Source organism: Nanorana parkeri, unplaced genomic scaffold, assembly GCF_000935625.1.
Source record: "Nanorana parkeri isolate BGI_ZX_2015 unplaced genomic scaffold, ASM93562v1 scaffold201, whole genome shotgun sequence".
NCBI lineage: Eukaryota > Metazoa > Chordata > Amphibia > Anura > Dicroglossidae > Nanorana > Nanorana parkeri.
In genome coordinates this window covers 291581-309819 of record NW_017306469.1, presented here as the reverse complement: position 1 = coordinate 309819, position 18239 = coordinate 291581, and the positions used below count along the sequence as shown (strand labels likewise).

At 42.5% G+C, this 18239-nt stretch overlaps 1 protein-coding gene across 7 annotated transcripts in view; it reads left to right on the top strand.

Annotated features, from left to right (window-relative positions):
- RABGAP1L (RAB GTPase activating protein 1 like) overlaps positions 1-18239 on the top strand; it is a 278077-nt gene that overhangs the window by 223194 nt on the left and 36644 nt on the right. For 6 of the 7 annotated variants that reach the window (XM_018555548.1, XM_018555550.1, XM_018555552.1 and 3 more), the window contains one exon: positions 443-571. In XM_018555548.1, coding sequence (XP_018411050.1) covers positions 443-571 — 129 coding nt within the window. Of the gene's footprint in view, positions 1-442; positions 572-11474; positions 12100-18239 lie in introns of those variants that run through there. The other variant, XM_018555553.1, reaches the window with a different exon arrangement.

Below are 18239 nucleotides of genomic sequence, written 5' to 3'. Positions count from 1 at the left end.
TAATATGATCACAGACAGCAATAAAAGCCTGACAGATGTATCCCAAACTACAGTTTTAGTTGGAATTGAGCTTTAACATACAGTAGGTTCCTCAAGTGCTTTTGCTACTCTTAACATGGGAAAACCAAGGCATCTAATTTAACAAAAGATGCTTGGATGGGGGGTTCAGTAGCCTGTCCTTCATACAGGTTTGCGAGGATGAGACATTGATATATAGATATATCTATATATATAGATATATATATATTTCCAGTACATTACATAGATCTTTGTGGTCATGTTGGTGGCACAGTAAATGTACCCTAGGGCAGCATGGCACTGACATGAAGCCGTGCCTGAAAGCTCTGTGTTTGTGTGTTGTGGTCCACTTCTCGTAACATTATGTGAACTAAATAGATGGAAAATATGAATAACAATTTTTCCTTCTTTTTTTCCCCCACAGACTTCCAAGGAAGATCTCCTGCAAGCCGATTTCGAAGGGGCATTAAAGTTTTTCCGTGTCCAGCTGCCAAAACGATACCGGGCCGAGGAGAATGCTCGAAGGTTGATGGAACAGGCCTGCAACATTAAGGTAAGAAGTGTGAATCTCCCTTTATTTCTCAATTTTCTGTGCTTCAATCTGTATGATTAAAGTATATCTAATGCCAAACGTTTTTTTTTTTTCATTTGGTCACAGTAGAGAATGGTTAATATCTCATCATCGTTTTTTGCCATCCGTGTTCAATTTGGGAGACTTTGCTTCACTTCCTGTCCTGTAGGCATATTAGAAAGTGAGAAGAAATCTCTTCAAAGTGAGGGAAATCACACAGGGAAAACGTATCCCCCCTTAGAAGACTCCCCCCTCTATTCCTTTTCTGATAACTCGAAATTCAGGATTTTCCCTCATTTCAGTCCGAGTGACAATGATAATCAGAACAAATAGAGTGAATCTCTGTAGCGAAGACTTACAGATATTTTCAGTCTGCCCCCTATATCCAGAAAAAGTTTTTGCTTTACATACACTTTAAAGCTGAACTGTATATGTATTTCTCAAAAGCCACAGATGATATAAATCCATTTTGTGTGCACAAAATGCATTTGTAAACCCAGATATTTGTATTACCATATAAAAAGTAGCAGTGACATAATCACTGTGCTGTATATAGCCTGTACAGCAGAGATGTGGAAGGTACCCGGCAGGCTCCACCCACTGCAGGTTGCCTGCAGAAAACTACTTGAGGGGGCGGATACAAGGCCACGTCTCCCTGCACAAGGAGAGGGAGCAGCAGTGACCGGTCTTTATTACAGGAAGCTCTTGCCCAGAGGCAAAGTTACACACTGGATTACTGCACAGATCTGGAAAAAATACCCAGAGCTCACCAACTAGTTCAGATATACTTCTTATAGTAAAACAATATTTGTTTTTTCCATAGTTTTATTTGTACTGTATTCATTTTCAGTGGCGCTAGCAGCTTTATTTTTTTCCCCATCTACTGGCAGGAAGCATGATTATCAGTGTCTTGATGCAGGAAACAGGCCATAGCCACATGCAGCAGATACTACCTTTTAATAGTGCTTCACCTCTGTTTTTTCCTACATTGTGGATGAGAGATAGCACTCACTAGATAGAATGTGAATGTACTACATGCTTTTTGTACAGAGATGCCAGCAGTTCACAAGCCTATAAGGAAATTATAGCTTTATTGCAGAGACTCTTATGTTTTTTTTATAATGTCCACCATTTCTTTGGTGTTTCTGGCTCCTGCACACAAGCACCATTCCTGATACTATTAGGCCTCATGCACACCAGCACAGGAGGCCGTATAACATAAACTGCGGGCATATTTCAAGATACACAGCTGCAGTGTACATCTGCCCATAGTAATAAATGGCTGTAGGCCGTTGTATGTGGGTTTATGGTGCTACTTGCATAACCCACGCATGCATACGGGCATACAACCCTGATTGCAGGCAGTCTACGCATGCACGGGTTTATGAAAGTAGTGGTGCAAGCCCACTTACAGCCATGCACTACTATGGGCGCCTTTACACGGCAGCTGTGTATCCCAGGCACGGAAACACTGCCACAGTTTACGTTATATGGCCACATGGCCTTAGGGAGCACAGTTCAATAGGAAACAAAAAGACAGAGCCTTCTTCTAGTGTATTACCATTTATTAATGATAGAGGTGCACCGAAATGGAAATTTTAAAACCGAAACGAAACCAAAATTTAAAAAAATGTCAGGCCGAAACCGATACCGAAAATGTTTTTTTATTTTTATTTTGTCAAATTTTTTAAATATTTTAATTTTTTATAAACTTTTTATTTTTTATATTTATTTTTATTAATTCATTTTTTATTAAATATTTTTTACTTTACTTTTAGGGCAGGGGTGCCCACAATTTTTTGTGTTGAGATCTACTTTTCAAATGACGAGCTACATGAGATCTACCGGCGAAAAAAAAAACCTCCCTTGCTCTCTCTCCCCTGGATGTCTCTCCTCTCTCTCCTTGCTCTCTCTCCTGGCTGTCATTCCTCATTTTTTCTCCTGGCTGTCTCTCTTAGCTCTCTTGGCTGTCTCTCCTTGCTCTCTCCCCTGGCTGTCTCTCCCCGCTCTCTCTCCTGGCTCACCTTGCTGTATTTTGCAAACAGTGTAGTGCAACAGGCTGTGTAAACTAATATTCTTTTGATGTTCCACATAGCACTTCAACCTCCAGTATCCACCAGAAAGGTGTCAGGGAGCTTGGCTCAGCAGACTCAGGCTAATAGGTCATCATGTGTGCACAGCTAAATAAATATACCAAAATGGAATAAAGAGGCCACCATTCACACCCTTCGTGATCTACCAGCATCAGCTTTGAGAGCTACTGGTAGATCACGATCTACCTAATGGGCACCCCTGTTTTAGGGGCTTCGGGGAAATATTAGGGGTCTAAACAGTCTACCAATAAAGATTGGTAAACTTAGATCTGACTTGCATATACAACTGGTTACAAATTCTCCTACACCCACTGATGGACAGCAAAGTAGCTAACTGTATCAGTCATCAAGATGCATGTGTAGTGAAAGCCTTGGTGTAATATCCCTGAAGTCCTTTTCAGTCTGCTTTTCAGCATCAATAGTTTGTGTAAATGCATCTTCATTTTGTGCCCAACAGGGAAGGGTTAAAAAAAAGAGACCAGTAACTGTACTGCTGTCTGAAAATAAAGTGTTATTAATGTGTGATCCTATTCACACCTTGATTTATTTTAGAAGAGTTGGTTCCAAAGGTTGAGTCTAGAAAATCTCTATTTCTTGATGTGAAGACTTTGTGAATTACATTGTCCTCAGTCCAGATCAGATTATCTTCAGTGTGCCGGGCCTCAGCCACATTGATGTCTGTAGGGATTTCTCAGACTCTTGGACATCTGGAGAGATACACATGTTTTGAGGCCTGATGATGAGGCTCTCTGAATCTGGACATGTACTGGAGGTAAGTGTAATTCACATACCAAATTCTAGTTTAGCCATAAAGCAGAGACTGCCATTTACTGGAAGTGGCTTTTAACTCTTGTAGAGAGATTGCTTTTCTGTATGGTGAAAAGTAGCCACAATTAATGTTTTTTAATCAGAGCCGGATCATCCACAAGGCAACCTAGGCAGGAACCTAGGGCACAGTGGATGTCCAGGGGACACAGCCACAACCTTCATGCTCCTGCAGTAGACCAGAAGAATAGTGCAGTTGGTCAAAGTTGTTTTTCAGTTGGTGGTTAATAGGGTCATGGCAGTAGAGACAATGCACATGGCATGCCTTCTAAATATGAAGAATGGAGGAGACCAAAGCTGTTGCCTTGCCAAGGACCCCCTTCTGCCTCAATCTGTCTTCGCTATTAATCCCCCAAAGTTCACTGGTGGTGGATGCAGCCGTTAAGGTTTTTTACTTACTACCCCTGCAGAGGATGTTTCCTGTTGCAGGCATAACAGAGCTCGTCCTTGAAAAATGTGAGTTGCAATGAAAAGTGCACAGGGCGGTTTATCGGTACATGTACAGCAAGTTATGAATTGTTTCCTTGACACTATACAAAAGCTCCATGACTTTGCCTTGAGGCCATGTGTAGCTCTCTGTTCTTCTGCTATCTGTTTTTTATTATGTCCATCAGATAACAGAACAATTTCATTGCCCAGAGCATTGAAGAAAGCAGAGTACGCAGTATTTCCCCACTGCAGTTGTGATGCTGTTCTGGTTAAATATACCATGACTGCTTCTATGAGATCATTGTGGAAAATGGCAGACCGCTATATATTTGCAAATTCTGCATACTTATTCAAGGCTGTGTCTAAGCTGGCTTCAATGTGGAAGCTGCTGTTTCATATTGTTCAGAAGCCGATTAATCGATTATTGAAAAAGTTGACAACTTTTTCAATAATCGATAATAATCGATTATGTCGATTAGTTGTTACAGCCCTAGTTGAAGAAGAGAACTCCACCCGAAACTTCGTCATATTAGGACGGAAAGGAGAGATCGTTTTAGTGCAAGAAAGTCTTCATCCTAAGAAATAAAAGTTTGGAATCTGTCTTTGTAGCTTGGTAGATCTTTCATGCTGAAGTTCCTCCTTGCAGCCTCCTGTTCTCTCTGCTCCCTCTGCTTTGCCCTGGAAAGAAAAGATTAATGTTGTGTAAAATTAATTGATATATTTATCATGCTGCAAAATGACAGTCTTCATTAGTACAACGTCAGTGCTGCAGAAGTGAGTTTTCCTATCATCAGATGGCAAGTATATGTTTCTATAGCTAATACGAATAAATACCAGTGCTCAGTCTTTGAATGGATCATTTGGATTGGTGAGCACACAAAAGAAGCACCTCTCCTCCACGGCTTGGGAAAGGAATGAGCCGGGTGCTTGCCGCTCGGAGCGTGTCCTCGCTTCAATATGAGCCCATACAAACAGAAGAAAAGCTGGCCGCGTGCCGGATTCCATTGGGATAGTTTATTGAAGCTTGTACCACATCACTGGTGTCCCGCCCAAGGTCCACCCCCTCTGATGCGTTTCACCCAATCATGGGCTTAGTCGTAGAGACCGCATCAGAGGGGGTGGGCTTTGGGCGGGACACCAGTGATGTGGTACGAGCTTCAATAAACTATCCCAGTGGAATTCAGTACACGGCCAGCTTTTCTTCTGTTTGTATGGGCTCATACTGAAGCTATATATAGGCTAATTATAGGCTGATTCAGATTGGTGCTGCAGAATTATATAAAAAAAAAAAAATACATATATGCTGTAGTCTGTAGAAAGCAGCAATACAGCAACTGTGTTTACCAAGGTCCCTCCTGGAAGATAGTTAAATACATGATGATCTGCCTGTAGATCAGTTAAACCTTCATTTCCTTCAACTAGGTGAAATCACTATGTGATTGTCACCCTTCACTGCTGCTGCAACTGATATTACAGCAGCACGTGGGGAAATAGATGGGATATTGATGTTGTCACCGCTAATAGCCTGCCTACTTCTTGCCTGTTAACATCAAGCTGCCCTCATATCCTCCATTAACCTATGTGACTGACAGTACACTGCTGCCTATTATGCAGGCTGTAAGAGAAGATGGACAAGACAGGGAGGTGTGAGCTTTCACTCTCCAGTAATGTTGTCTATAGTGTTCATGGTCAGCACGAGCAGCAGCTCGCCAGGTGAAAAGAAATGACACGCAAGCACTGCTTAATCCCACTCACCTACTTCCATTTACTAGCTACCAGTTTAGAGAAAAATACTTTGGATTTAGATGTTCAAGGCCTGAGCTTAGCAAATGTGTTCCGAGATCTGGCTCCACCTACTACAGTCTGATTGTGCAATTCGTATCAAATTGTACACAAAACTAAAAGTGTGCGGGCTTCCATAAGAATCAATGCATTCATAATATTCATAATATTGGATGGGATTGGTGAAACAATAAAAGTAGTAAATTGTAAAGCTGACCCCATACATTACACTCTGATATTACGGTACAGTCTGTATGATCTCCTTTAGATTTACCAACAGTGAAAGGGTCTACCACAGGGGTAGGCAACCTAGGCACTTCAGCTGTGATGAAACTACAAATTCTTCCATCGTGCCTCTGGTCTCATGCCTCTGGCTATCTTGCAGTTTTAGGAGGCCCGTCACTGGTTGCCCGGGTATTGGGGAATGAGCTCTGTGTACTGGGGTGCAAATATCGTTGGTGGCCTAATTACTGGGAAGTGAGCAGAGTATACTGGGGTACCGATATCACTGGTGGCCTGGATAGTAAATATCACAAGTGAGTTGAGTATACTAGGGTGCAAATATCACCGGTGACCTGACTACTAAAGAGTGAACTGAGTATACTGGGGTACAGAAATCACTTATGGTCTGAATACTGGGGAGTGAGCTGTGTATGCTGGGGTGCAGACATCACTGGCGGCCTGGATTCTGGGGAGTTAGCTAATTATACTGGGTGCAAATATCACTGGTGGCCTGATTACTGGGGAGTGAGCTAAGTATAGTGAGGTGCAGATTTCACTGGTGGCCTGGATTCTGGGGAGTTAGCTGAGTATACTGGGGTGCAGGCATCACTGGTTGACCTAATTACTGGTGAGTGAGTTGTGTATACTGGGGTGCAGACATCACTGGCGGCCTAATTACTGGAGAGTAAGCTAAGTATAATGGATTGCAGATATCACTGGTGGCCTGTATACTGGGGTACAGATATCCCTTTTCCTGTCATTTTTGCACATGACATTTGTGACATCTCTGGGACTAACCAGCTGCATGACAGACATGACCTGTTTATGGTAGTCAATTGTTAAATTGGTTATTGTTGTGCCATTATACTGTCCATTTATATTGTTACTTCTCTGAATGCACCTGACAATCAGCAAAAACACACCTTCTATTATGCTGCAATATGTACACGATGGCAAGAACAATGATCTTCCTCTAGATGATAATTGTCATAAATCCAATGCAGGTTGGAAAATTAAGTCAAAGATATGATTGGTTGCTCTGGCAACATGGCCATTTTCTTTGCATTTGTATTCAATGATTATGAATGGGCTGAAAGAGTATAAAGCCATTTGAGGTTAAAAAGAAAATGCAAGAATAAAAAAAGACTTCTGTGTGAGGTCCCCAGTTCAGGAAAATCCTACACACGTGGCTTTCGTTAAGTAATGTCATAGACATGTAAATGATTTGTGCAGGTCTAATGTCATTCAGCCTTCATCTGTATGCAGTCAGACTCAGCCACCCCACCTTACAACTGGCAGCATGGGCAGAGGACAGAATAGCCGTTATGAAGATTAGGACGGACCATTAGGATATAAGAGATCGGGATAAACAGGCTCAGCCATACAAGTGACCTCGCAGAGCAAGTCTGTCAAGCGACATCTGTGTCCAGCGGATTGGAGCCATATCTTAGACAGCCCCGAGGTGGCAGACTTGTGCAGTCTGCTTCATTTGTTGCAAACCCAGACACAAAAAAGGCTGATGTTTCCTGAAAAAGCTGATGATGTAATGATTATTTATAGAATTATAGAATATTACATTTGTTGAACTTTTATTTTTGGGGGGGATTCGCTCTGTGTCTTGTTGAATTGTGCTCCATTCAGAAAGTGCTCCAGAAGATTTAAATAATAAAGAAATATTGAAAATATATTGAAAATATGTAAAAATATACTTTTATGTTGCCATTTTATGTATATCAGCGCAGTTTCAGCTTGGATCATTACCATTTCTAAAGGCGATTGTGAATATGTTGTGTGTGTGTGTGTAGTACTTCATTGTGCTTCTTAAAAGCCAGTTTCTGATCTATTCTCATGCCAATGACTGTGCATGTAGATGAAGTGCTGAATGATCTGCGGCACATTGAAGTGGCCTTTCTATTACATCGCTTTTCTCTTTGTCTCTGTGCAGTGCTGGGTACACCTGGACGTGTTCCAGTATCTAAGCCATCTTTGTATGGAGGCTTTTCTCACAGCAGCCAATCAGATTATTCCTTTATCATTGAACACATGCTGGAGGTATTATAACTAGAATGATGATCTGGGTAACACTTCTTTTGATCAAATACATTTCTTCAAGATTAGATTATAGTAACTCGTAAGTCTATTTAGTTAAAAAAAAACAAACACATATTTACATGTATTTATCAAAAGTTCAGTAGCCACTTAGGGCTCATTCACACCAATGCGGTGTGTTAAATGACTGTGCACTTACCATGCTTTACAGTACCGGAGGTGCATTGCCATTCATTGGAATGGCACCCCAAACACACCTCCCGTCCGCAATGCGCTCAACTGCGCTGCAGCACATGGTACAGCATTGGGGTTTGGTAAAAATAAGTAGTGCTTGTGCTCAACCATGCCGCAACACTCAGTACCGCAATAGGGCACGTTGTGCTCAGTTACTATTTTTTTTTTTACCTCAATTTATAGTATTGCAGTAATGCATGTTGAGGTGTAGTCGAGCGTATTGCAGGCAGGAGGTGCATTTGGGGTACCATTCATTTGAATGGCAATGCACCTCCTGCACTGTAACACACAGTAGGTCCAGTGTCTGGTATTGTGCTTTAATTGCATGGAACTGGGCAATTAACCATGCAATTGGTGTGAATGGGCCCTAAAAGTGTAGGTTTAAAAAAAAAAAATGTTTTGGCTTTTTGCAGCCCTCCTTTCTTGAGGTGGGCTGGAGAAAGGAGGGCTGTAATCTGCTGAACATCGGTAAGAAAAACCTACACATTACATTTTTACTCTTGTTGAAGTGCCTCTGAGTGCCTACTGAACTTTTGCTATACTATTGCTACCGTGTGGAGTACCAAAGCATGTTTTAGATGCACCAATATATTGGCCGCCAAAACATATCGGCTGAAAATGGCAGTTTAGGCAAAATGCCGAAAGTGCCATTTTCTGGCCGATATAGCAGTGCATCCATTCTTTCTCTCCTCCCCGCTTGGCGCTGTTCTGTGTCCCAGCGGGGAGGAGAGAAACTGTCACAGCCGCTCAGCCTCCTGTCGCAGATCGGGAGAACGGTGTGGGCGGAGACAGCCAGCGCTGTCACAGGAGGCTGAGCTCCGCTCGCTCACTGACACAGGAAGGAGAGCGGTACAAACACTCAGCGATCAGTGATCGCTGAGTATTTGTAAATAATTGAGGACAGAGTATGTTTACTATATCCTCAATTATGAATGATTGAGAGTAATGTACATCACCTCCTTTAAAAGCGAATATTAAATTTGTAAAATTGTCACCCCTTTGTGAGATTTCTGTTTTGGGTAGGTACTAGAGAGGTAAATTCTATGTTTGATTCTTGTGTTTCAAAGGGTCTCTGGTGGTGTGAACTCCACACTTGAACTCCCAGCTCTGCCAACCTACCAAAAACAGCTTAAGGGCATTTCACTCTCCCTGCCAGGTTTTGGGGGTAACATTCCACTGATGATGGATAATTCATGAACAAGCAATGCTTGGAATAGTTGCATGGCTAACGAAAACTGGGCTTTGTGCAGCCGCCACTATTGCACTTTAATAATGTTCAGCCACAATTCCACGTGTAAACATTTATAAACTCCTCCCCTCTAGTTATTTAATAACATATGAACAAAGTAAAGAGCCGTAGTCTGGCAGCCAATCAGTATTCACCTTTCATGTTTCCTTTCTCTATGCGTCTGAAATCTGGTTGCCATGGGTTATAACACATAATGGCTTTTGCCTCGTGTTAAGTCTTTTGTATAAATGGGAAGGAAATTCAAAATCGTAAAATGTTCCTGTTATTAGAGGTACTATTGATCAGATCTGGGGCTAGCTCAGCCCGTCACTTGGTTAATATTCAATACCTTCAAGTTTAAAATTAACCACCTTCCTGTTTTTTCCCACACATACCTCATTGTGTAAAAGGTCAGTCCACCCAAAAATTATATTTCAGTTCAAGGTAGCAGAATTGAATCAGGCTTTTTATATCTCTGAAACTTTGTCCGTAAGATCTTTGCTCCAGAATTCCCTTCCCCATCTTTCTGTCATGGCCATTGTGAGGGGGCCCTATTTAGCAAAAGACCTAGCGATCTGCATCGGAGGGAGGTTGTGCAGAGAGCTTCTATAAAAAGATCTCACCGCTGGTGAATCTCAAAGATAGAAGAAAGTACCTGATGATTTAGCTCACTGATCTCTACTACCAGTTTTGGGTGGACTGACCCTTTAAGTACCCGTAACGAATAGCATGCAAAGCTTAGAATTCACATTTTCCTTTTGTCTTGGTAAGCAGAACTGCAGCAATGACATGCCCCTTTTCCTCTCTTCTGTCTCTGCCTCGTGAGCGTTGACTTTAAGGAAATAGTGATCAGTATCTCATCATCTTCCCTCCCCCTCCCTCAGCCCTGGTTGCAGAATGCCATTTTTTTGTAACGTTAAATGAGCAGGATGCTTGTATTATTTTGTGGCTGGTCCTTCCTGGCTTGTTAGGATGGTGTCCTCAGCTGGCGGAGTAAGATCATGGAGGCAGCACCTTCTGCAACAGGTGTCTTCTTCCCCTCTTTGCATCCTCTGAATCCATCCAGACTCTGCATCTCAGGCTGGTGCTGGGATCATCGGTGACAGCATATTTCACATTTTACTGGCCCCTGCTGAGTGTGACACGGCCGAACGTCTGGTGGGAGGGAGCAGCCTCTCCCAATGAGATAAGGACAGCAGACAGGTGCTTTTTCTGCTTTCTCTATATCCTGCTCTTGTACCAGAGACCTCAACCTGAGCCTTCTCTCTTTGGCACAATAACCCAGATCGATCAACTGACAAGCACAAGGAGAGGGGGGCAGCAGCTGTGACTTCATTCCCCCGGCTTTTAGAGAGTTAACGCCTGTAATCTCCTGGATGTCATCAAATATTTCACGTTTAGCTGGTTAAACGCCTCTGTATCACCAGGATGGCAGCGGAATGTCTCCCTGTCCTCCTCCTACAAACACTGGGGAGACTGCCTGCCTGCTACACTGCCATGCTCTGTGCTCTCCTCGCTGCTGTTTTAGCAGCCTATTGAGATGCAAAGCACCGTCATGTCACTGTGCAAATATTGGACCTGTGTTCCAGGAAGAAAAGACTGAGGAAACAAGGGAGGATGGACGTGCGGGGAAAGTAAAAAATGTCATCCTGTTTTGTGCACATTTTTTGTTTGTTTCAGTCGGGTTCACCTTCTTATAGCCTGCAATATTATTTGTGACATTTGAACCTGCCCCCGATTTTCACCAGATTTTGTTGTTTCTGCAAAAAGAAACCTTATCACTTCCTCTCATTTCTTATTTTTTAACGCCGTCTGTTCTATATTGCTGCAACAAACAGTTTTTTTGTTTGATCTCTGCTAAACTTGCAACAGTTTTTAAGGTCCGCATCACTCATTTGTCCTTTTATGTTATAGATCATGCAGATATTGTTCCTCGCATGTCATGTGTCACATTACATTTACTAGGTTCTGGTATCTTGGCAACATTTTTTTTAAAAGGGACTGAGGCTGGTTTCCCCAGTTTTAGCCGTGTTTTCCTAAGAAAAATCCTGTTTTACAAAGAACAAGCTGATGTAGCAATCCCTGGCTTTCCAGGCATTTTTTGAATAGTTTCTAAGTTCACTCCTTAAACTCCTGAGCGCTCTGACGATTCACGCTGAATAATTTGTTTCGTGCCCGGTGACAGCCTCACTTGTTCAACCATTAGCCGGAAAGCCACAGTGAACCTACTTCCATATGGAGACCACTGAACTGAAAGCTAAAGTGGAGTTGTAATGCCTGTAAGCAGGTGACATGCAGATGACAATAGGCTTTTGAAAGAGCCGAATGGTTGAAGGATAATAAAATAGGACACAGGTAACACAAGCTCCTCCCAGAAACCCACCTGCAAGCCTACACCAGTGAAACTGTACTTGTTGAAAGTTCTACCTTGTTTGGTTCCTCCTTCTCATGGAGGGCTTATTAGGGGGTGCTCCGATCTGACCCCTCATTGACTCTTTTCACTAGTGACGTAGCGGCCCACAGCAATACCCGCAAAGATGATGGAAGAAATCTCTATTTCAATGGCCTATGATGCCCACCTCTTCAACCAGCTCTCGGATGAGGACATCCTAGCAAAGCTGGTTGAGATCAGCAAGCCTAAACCTGTGGTAAGTAGGGCATTCATGGGGGGATGTTGATATTATATTGAGCATGGAGAGAAACATGGGAAGGAACATACTCTTGTAGTGGGTTGACTTCTGCAGAGGAGATTCTGTTTTGTTGTTGCTATGGGTTACTATACTTAAATATTAGTAGATAAGGACTCTTCTTCAAATAAAGATTAATGGGCTTATTTGGTAAGGCAGTGCAGGGAGCAATAATGATGTGTGATAATCCAAAGCAATCAATTATGCCTTAGTTTAACCTGAGCTGTAATAAATTAATTCTGGTTTGGCTACTATAGGGGACTGTGACTTTTTACATTTAATTTTGCCCATAAGTACTCACCGATAATAATAAATATCACCTTATGGTAAAGCATCTCCGGGCTATCCAGTCACAAGGGTACAATTGCTTATGATGGAATTTCTCAGATGATTACTGTAGTTTATTTGAAATAAAGGTAGCAATGAGGATATCTCAAGACATAAACCTGGACAATTGAATTATCCGGTTGCACATGTTCAAGTCATATTTTCCAACCAACGTCTTATATCTATAATAGATCTTCTTTTATTATTATTATTAATAATAAATATCATTGTCTTTTTGCACCAGTTAGGCTACAGTGCCTGTGCTCATCATAATATCACTGTGCTGTGCTTGATTGAAGTCCACTTTTGAGGTTGTATGTAGTTTAGTATTTTATCTCAGTTATAGACTGTCTAGTTAGATGCTCCATAGGTGTTACATGCATGCTGGTTTCTTACAGACGTGTGCTTGTGGCTCTGTCAACAAGCAACAGACGTGTGCTTGTGGCTCTGTCAACAAGCAGACGACTGCTGTAGTCTACATAAGTATTTGAGAAAGTTGTTATAAGGCTACAGAACAAGCACGTTATGTCTGCTCCATGACATTGTTTGTTTGGTCATGGCGTAGTCTGTGGTGACGTCAGCTAGATACCAGTGCAGCATCTTCATCCCAAAGGTGGTTTTCTGCTAAGAGATGCAGGATATAAATACTCATTTCATTACCAGGACCTTGCATGTTGTGCAAATGCCTCATGTAGCATCCCTTATAGTTTTTTCATCTTCACCAGTTTCTCAGTATGATGTATAACATTTCGGATATAACATGGTTAGTGTTTGCAGTTTTTAAGATGGGTGCCTGGGCTCTATAGGAATTTCCTTGGCTGCCCCGGATTTTATGCAGTTACTATGGACTTGTCTAAACTTAACTGCAGTTACCATAGTAACAGGTGGGGGATAAAGCTTCCATGTTAAATGTTGCTACTCATCACACTATACTGTGAAAGCCTTAGGCTGGGTTCACACCTAGGCAATAGCGTTTTTTGTGTGTTTTTATGCACGTTTTTGTGAGCAAATTGCACCTTTTTGTGAGCAGATTGTAGCTCATTGATGGTAATGAGCAAATGCGCATAAAAGCCGCACAAAAACAGCAAACACGCGTTTTCAAGCATTTTCCTATTGAGTCTGTAGGGCCAAAATGAGCTGTATTATGCCAAAAAATAAAGCTCCAGTACTTCTTCCAGGGCCAGGTGTTTTATTTTTTGCGACAAAACACTCAGATGTGAACGTGGCCATAGAACTGAATGGGATTTTTTGGGGCATTTCTTTTAGAGGTTTTTTTTTAGGGCAGAAAAAGGCTACAAAACGCTCAGTGTGAATCAGGCCTTATAGTAAGAATCAGAACACTGAATTGTATCTAGCAAAATATGAAAGAATGGGCAGTTTTGTTTCCCGCTTTTAATATTTGCATCGTAAAATCTCAGTCTTTTGTGTGTGATCAGGCTGATTAAATGGGAGGTAAAACTGATCCGGCACCACTTAGTTACGTCACATAGTATGTGCTAATTTCAAAGTTCTTAAACAGAAATTATGGTATTTAAAATGAAGCAACCCATATCTTCCAATCATATATTCTTGCTCATTAAAGTGGCACTAAACTCTGGAGTTAAATCTTAAAAATACATTCAAGTACCCGATCTATTAACAAAATGCATCTTATTTGTGTATCACTCAAATCATCTCTGAATTGGTGCTGACACTGTCCTTCTGGAGGGTGACTACTTTTGTTCCTCATGGTCCCTGTGCGTGTTGTAAATTAGCCACCGCTCCAAGCTCATTCCCGTGATGGACAACAATCGTAATACAAATTTGTACACTAGACCTGAGATTGAGAGTGAGCTTGGAGCAATGGCTACTTTACAACACACACAGGGGACCATGGGGAACAAAAGTAGCCACCCTCTAGAAGGAAGGACAGTGTCAGCACCAATTCAGAGATGATTTGAGGATCTACAGCTGAATATTAAATAAGGTCCAATATTGTTCATATTTAGGGTACTTGAATGCATTTGTTAGATTTAGCTCCTGCGTTTAGTGTTACTTTAACTCTGTTCATTGCACTGCCTTACATAGGAAACATATACTCAGTCTGCTTATTTTCTAAGTAGTTATGAACTCCCTTTTTAATACCCATTGTAAACATTCAATTATATTAGGGTCCCATGGACGGTATCAATGCATTACAGGTTGTGCAGATGTCACACTGATTCGAAGTAAGACATCTGTCTTACAGTTTCAGTTCAGGACTCAGTTGCTGGATATATTCTGTTGGCTTGATGCCTTTTTTCTCCATAGTTTGTTGTTGTGGTGCATGCCTTTATTGTATTCTCTGTGGGAGACTTCTGTCTGAAGTTTAATCAATCAGACGGATCTCTTACACCCACCTAGAAACACAACATTCTGCAAAGAATGACAATTAGCTAAATTAGGGTCTTTTAGCTTTCTTCCCCACCTAGCTTGTTTGACCTGATCGCTGTATCCGGTATACATATTCTAAGACAGACATGTGTATATACACCAAACTGAGAACAAGACAGTATCAGGAACCTTATCACTCGATCAGTTGTATACAAATAGTCCTGGCCACCTATGCGGAACTATGAGTAGAGGCAGGAAATGTCACTGGAAGTTCTTGTGTTGCGTGATTTGCTTCTACTCCTCTAGTTAAAGTTTTACTGAAAACCTACATTTGTGTGTGTATCATATTTCCTTGATGGCACATGGCCAAAATAGATGTTAGATTAATATTGAATCTTCCCACAGTTAAAAGGACATCAATTGACTATTTACATTGAGAGTTTAATAAAGTCTTTCAAGATGGATGTTATATGTAAACTTATGTCTTCAGGTCAACTCTGTGCTGTAGCTCCACTGGTGCTAGTTCCAGGACAGAGTGCACCTCTGCCGCATCAGGTACAGGGACCTTCCTGTCCTAGAACTGGTTCCACTTCCAGGGGGTGGGTTATGATAATGGCGTCTGTCAGCACTGGACATAGACCTTGACCATGCCAGATGAGAGCCATCCTGACAGGTTCCCCTTTATAGGCCTAGGCAGGCAGTAAACAACCAGGCATCTCACAGAGAGCAATAGGCAGGGAGAGATTTGCCATTCCTACATAAAGGGTAATTCCACTTTCCGAGGCGAATTTGAGAAAATGGAATTACCCCAACCAATCTGCTTCTTCTCCCCCCTCCCCCGCTCTTACGTTTGAACAAACACTATTTCCCCTCCATGGCTGTTGGTGTATGGTCTTTTCCCCGTACACAGCATCATAGCCCAACACTATGTATTTCAAATTACGCTTACAAATGGCGAGCACTCATTGAGAAGAGCTTCTGACTGCGATGACCAATGAAAAGCGCTTCTTAGCAGAAAGCGCTACTCATTGGTCACCGGCTCTAGAGCATTCCAGCACGATTCACTGCTGGAGCGCACTGGAGCGCATCCCATGCCGGCTTTCTGCATTCAGAGGAAGGAGGGGGCAGGGCGGTGCCATTGACATGAATAGCAGGTACGCCCCTCGCCCACAGTGCAATCGCCCGCATCGGAGGGCGAGGTACAGGAATGCCCTCCGTTCTGGTCCAGTGCAATCTGAAAAAAATAGTGCTTGCAGCATTTTTTCAGAACGCACTAGACCAGAACGCAGGCAATGATGTGCCACATCATTGGGCGATCACACTGCGGGTGGACTTCAGCGCACTGCCACACCACCTTACGCCCCTTAACGCAGGAAGCCGGCCGGGATGCGCTCCAGTGCGTTTCAGCAGCGAATTGTGCTGGAACGCACCAGAGCTGGTGTGAACCGGCCTTAAAACCTTAAAAATGCGTACCCCCTAAGTATTAGGCTAGGTTCACACCAGATGCAGTGCGTTCCAGTCCAAGCACTATTTTGATCGCACCGGACCACAAGCACAATGTGCCTTGCGATCCCGTGCGGGCGATCGCATTGCGGCCAGAGGGCGTGGCTACGGTGCCATTCACTTCAATGGCCCGTCACTCCCCCTCCTGCCCCACGAAAAAGGGAACCGGCCGCAATGCGATGCAGTGCGTTCCGGGCAGAATTAGACCGGAACGTACTGCATCTGGTGTGAACCTAGCCTTAACAAAAATATATCTTATTTGTGTATCACTCGGCTGCAGATCCTCAAATCATCTCTCAATCCATGCTGACACTGTCCTTCCTTTTGGAGGGGGGCTACTTTTGCTCCCCATGGTCCCTGTGTGTGTTGTAAAGTAGCTAACGCGACTTAACACATTTTGCTAGTTAAATATGTCTGCAAGATCTACAATACCTAGATGAGGCTGCACAGGCTCAAAATCTGACTGATCAACCCAAAGAATTATCTTCGAAACACATGTATCCAGTGCAATAGTGTTCCATAACCCAAAACAGCGGATTAACTTCTCAGGGCCCATTCACTATATTGCAGTGCGGTAATGCTTACTAACGCAGCCCACTCATTAAATTGGCTGTAAACGTACCTTAGTGCATAAAAAATATGTACATCTGTGCGCTGTGCTTCTGGGTAGTGCAGGTGCAAGTATATGTGCATGTGGTGTAATTTTGCATCAAACATATACCTGCTTTATTTATTTCTTTTATTCAGCTTTATTATTTTGCCCATTCCAAGATTTAAAAAATATATTATTTTGACTGGTTTCCATGAGTTATGTCTCTGCTTTCCCCCAGCTGTTATTAACTTTCTTGCTAGTATGCAAAAAAACCCCATTCAGACTTTAGAGGGGTCTTTTAAGTTTGGGGTGGACTAATTAATATGGAATTCAAGAGCCAGTCAGTCCAGTCCACCAGGATTTTTTTCAGAGCCAGCTCCTAAAACCTCTAGTTAGGCACCAGCTTTCATTTTGAAAGAGTAATCGATACCTGTTTTAAATGATGCTTTTTTTAAATTATTTGTAACACCTCCTGACATACCTGTATTACCTGCCTTTCAGCATTGTTATTTTTATGCAATTCCGATGAATCCTCTCTGCTGGACCTGAAACTCTCTCTTGTTGCTTCTGAAACTGCATACAAATGACCCCATAGATGGGATGGGAATCTAGTGGGTGCGGTCTGATTTCCCTGGTCATTGTGTTCTTTTACATGCTGGGAAGCAATTGTGGATCCCTGGCCCAGCAGGTGATAAAAGCACAGGAGTATTCTGAGTCATCTCATGCAGGGTCAGTAGGGAAAAGGCCTGAGTGCATTGCAAACTCACATTCAGCCAGAACTGTTGTTTTAACCCTTTCCCTCTTCCAACCAGCTAAGCTTTGGAGATTCCATGCAAGGGACACCTGAAATTGAGGCAGTTCACTCGGACTGGCCCTCCAAAGCTGCTTTTCTCAGCGTCGAAATGTTGGGCACGGTACTGGCATGGGTAAGTTCTCCAGAATTCTATGTGCCCCTGCTTTGCAGCTGAAGTGCTATGTTGGATAACTAGGTCTATTAACCTGAGCAATTTTTTCTAACTTTAACCTGACCATTGGTGTTTGCTGGTTGCCATGGGTGTGACTGGTCTGAGTGTAGGAAGTATTATTTTCTAAGTTTAACCTGACCATTGGTGTTTGCTGGTTGCCATGGGTGTGAATGGTCTGAGTGTAGGAAGTATTATTTTCTAAGTCTAACCTGACCATTGGTGTTTGCTGGTTGCCATGGGTGTGAATGGTCTGAGTGTAGGAAGTATTATTTTCTAAGTCTAACCTGACCATTGGTGTTTGCTGGTTGCCATGGGTGTGAATGGTCTGAGTGTAGGAAGTATTATTTTCTAAGTCTAACCTG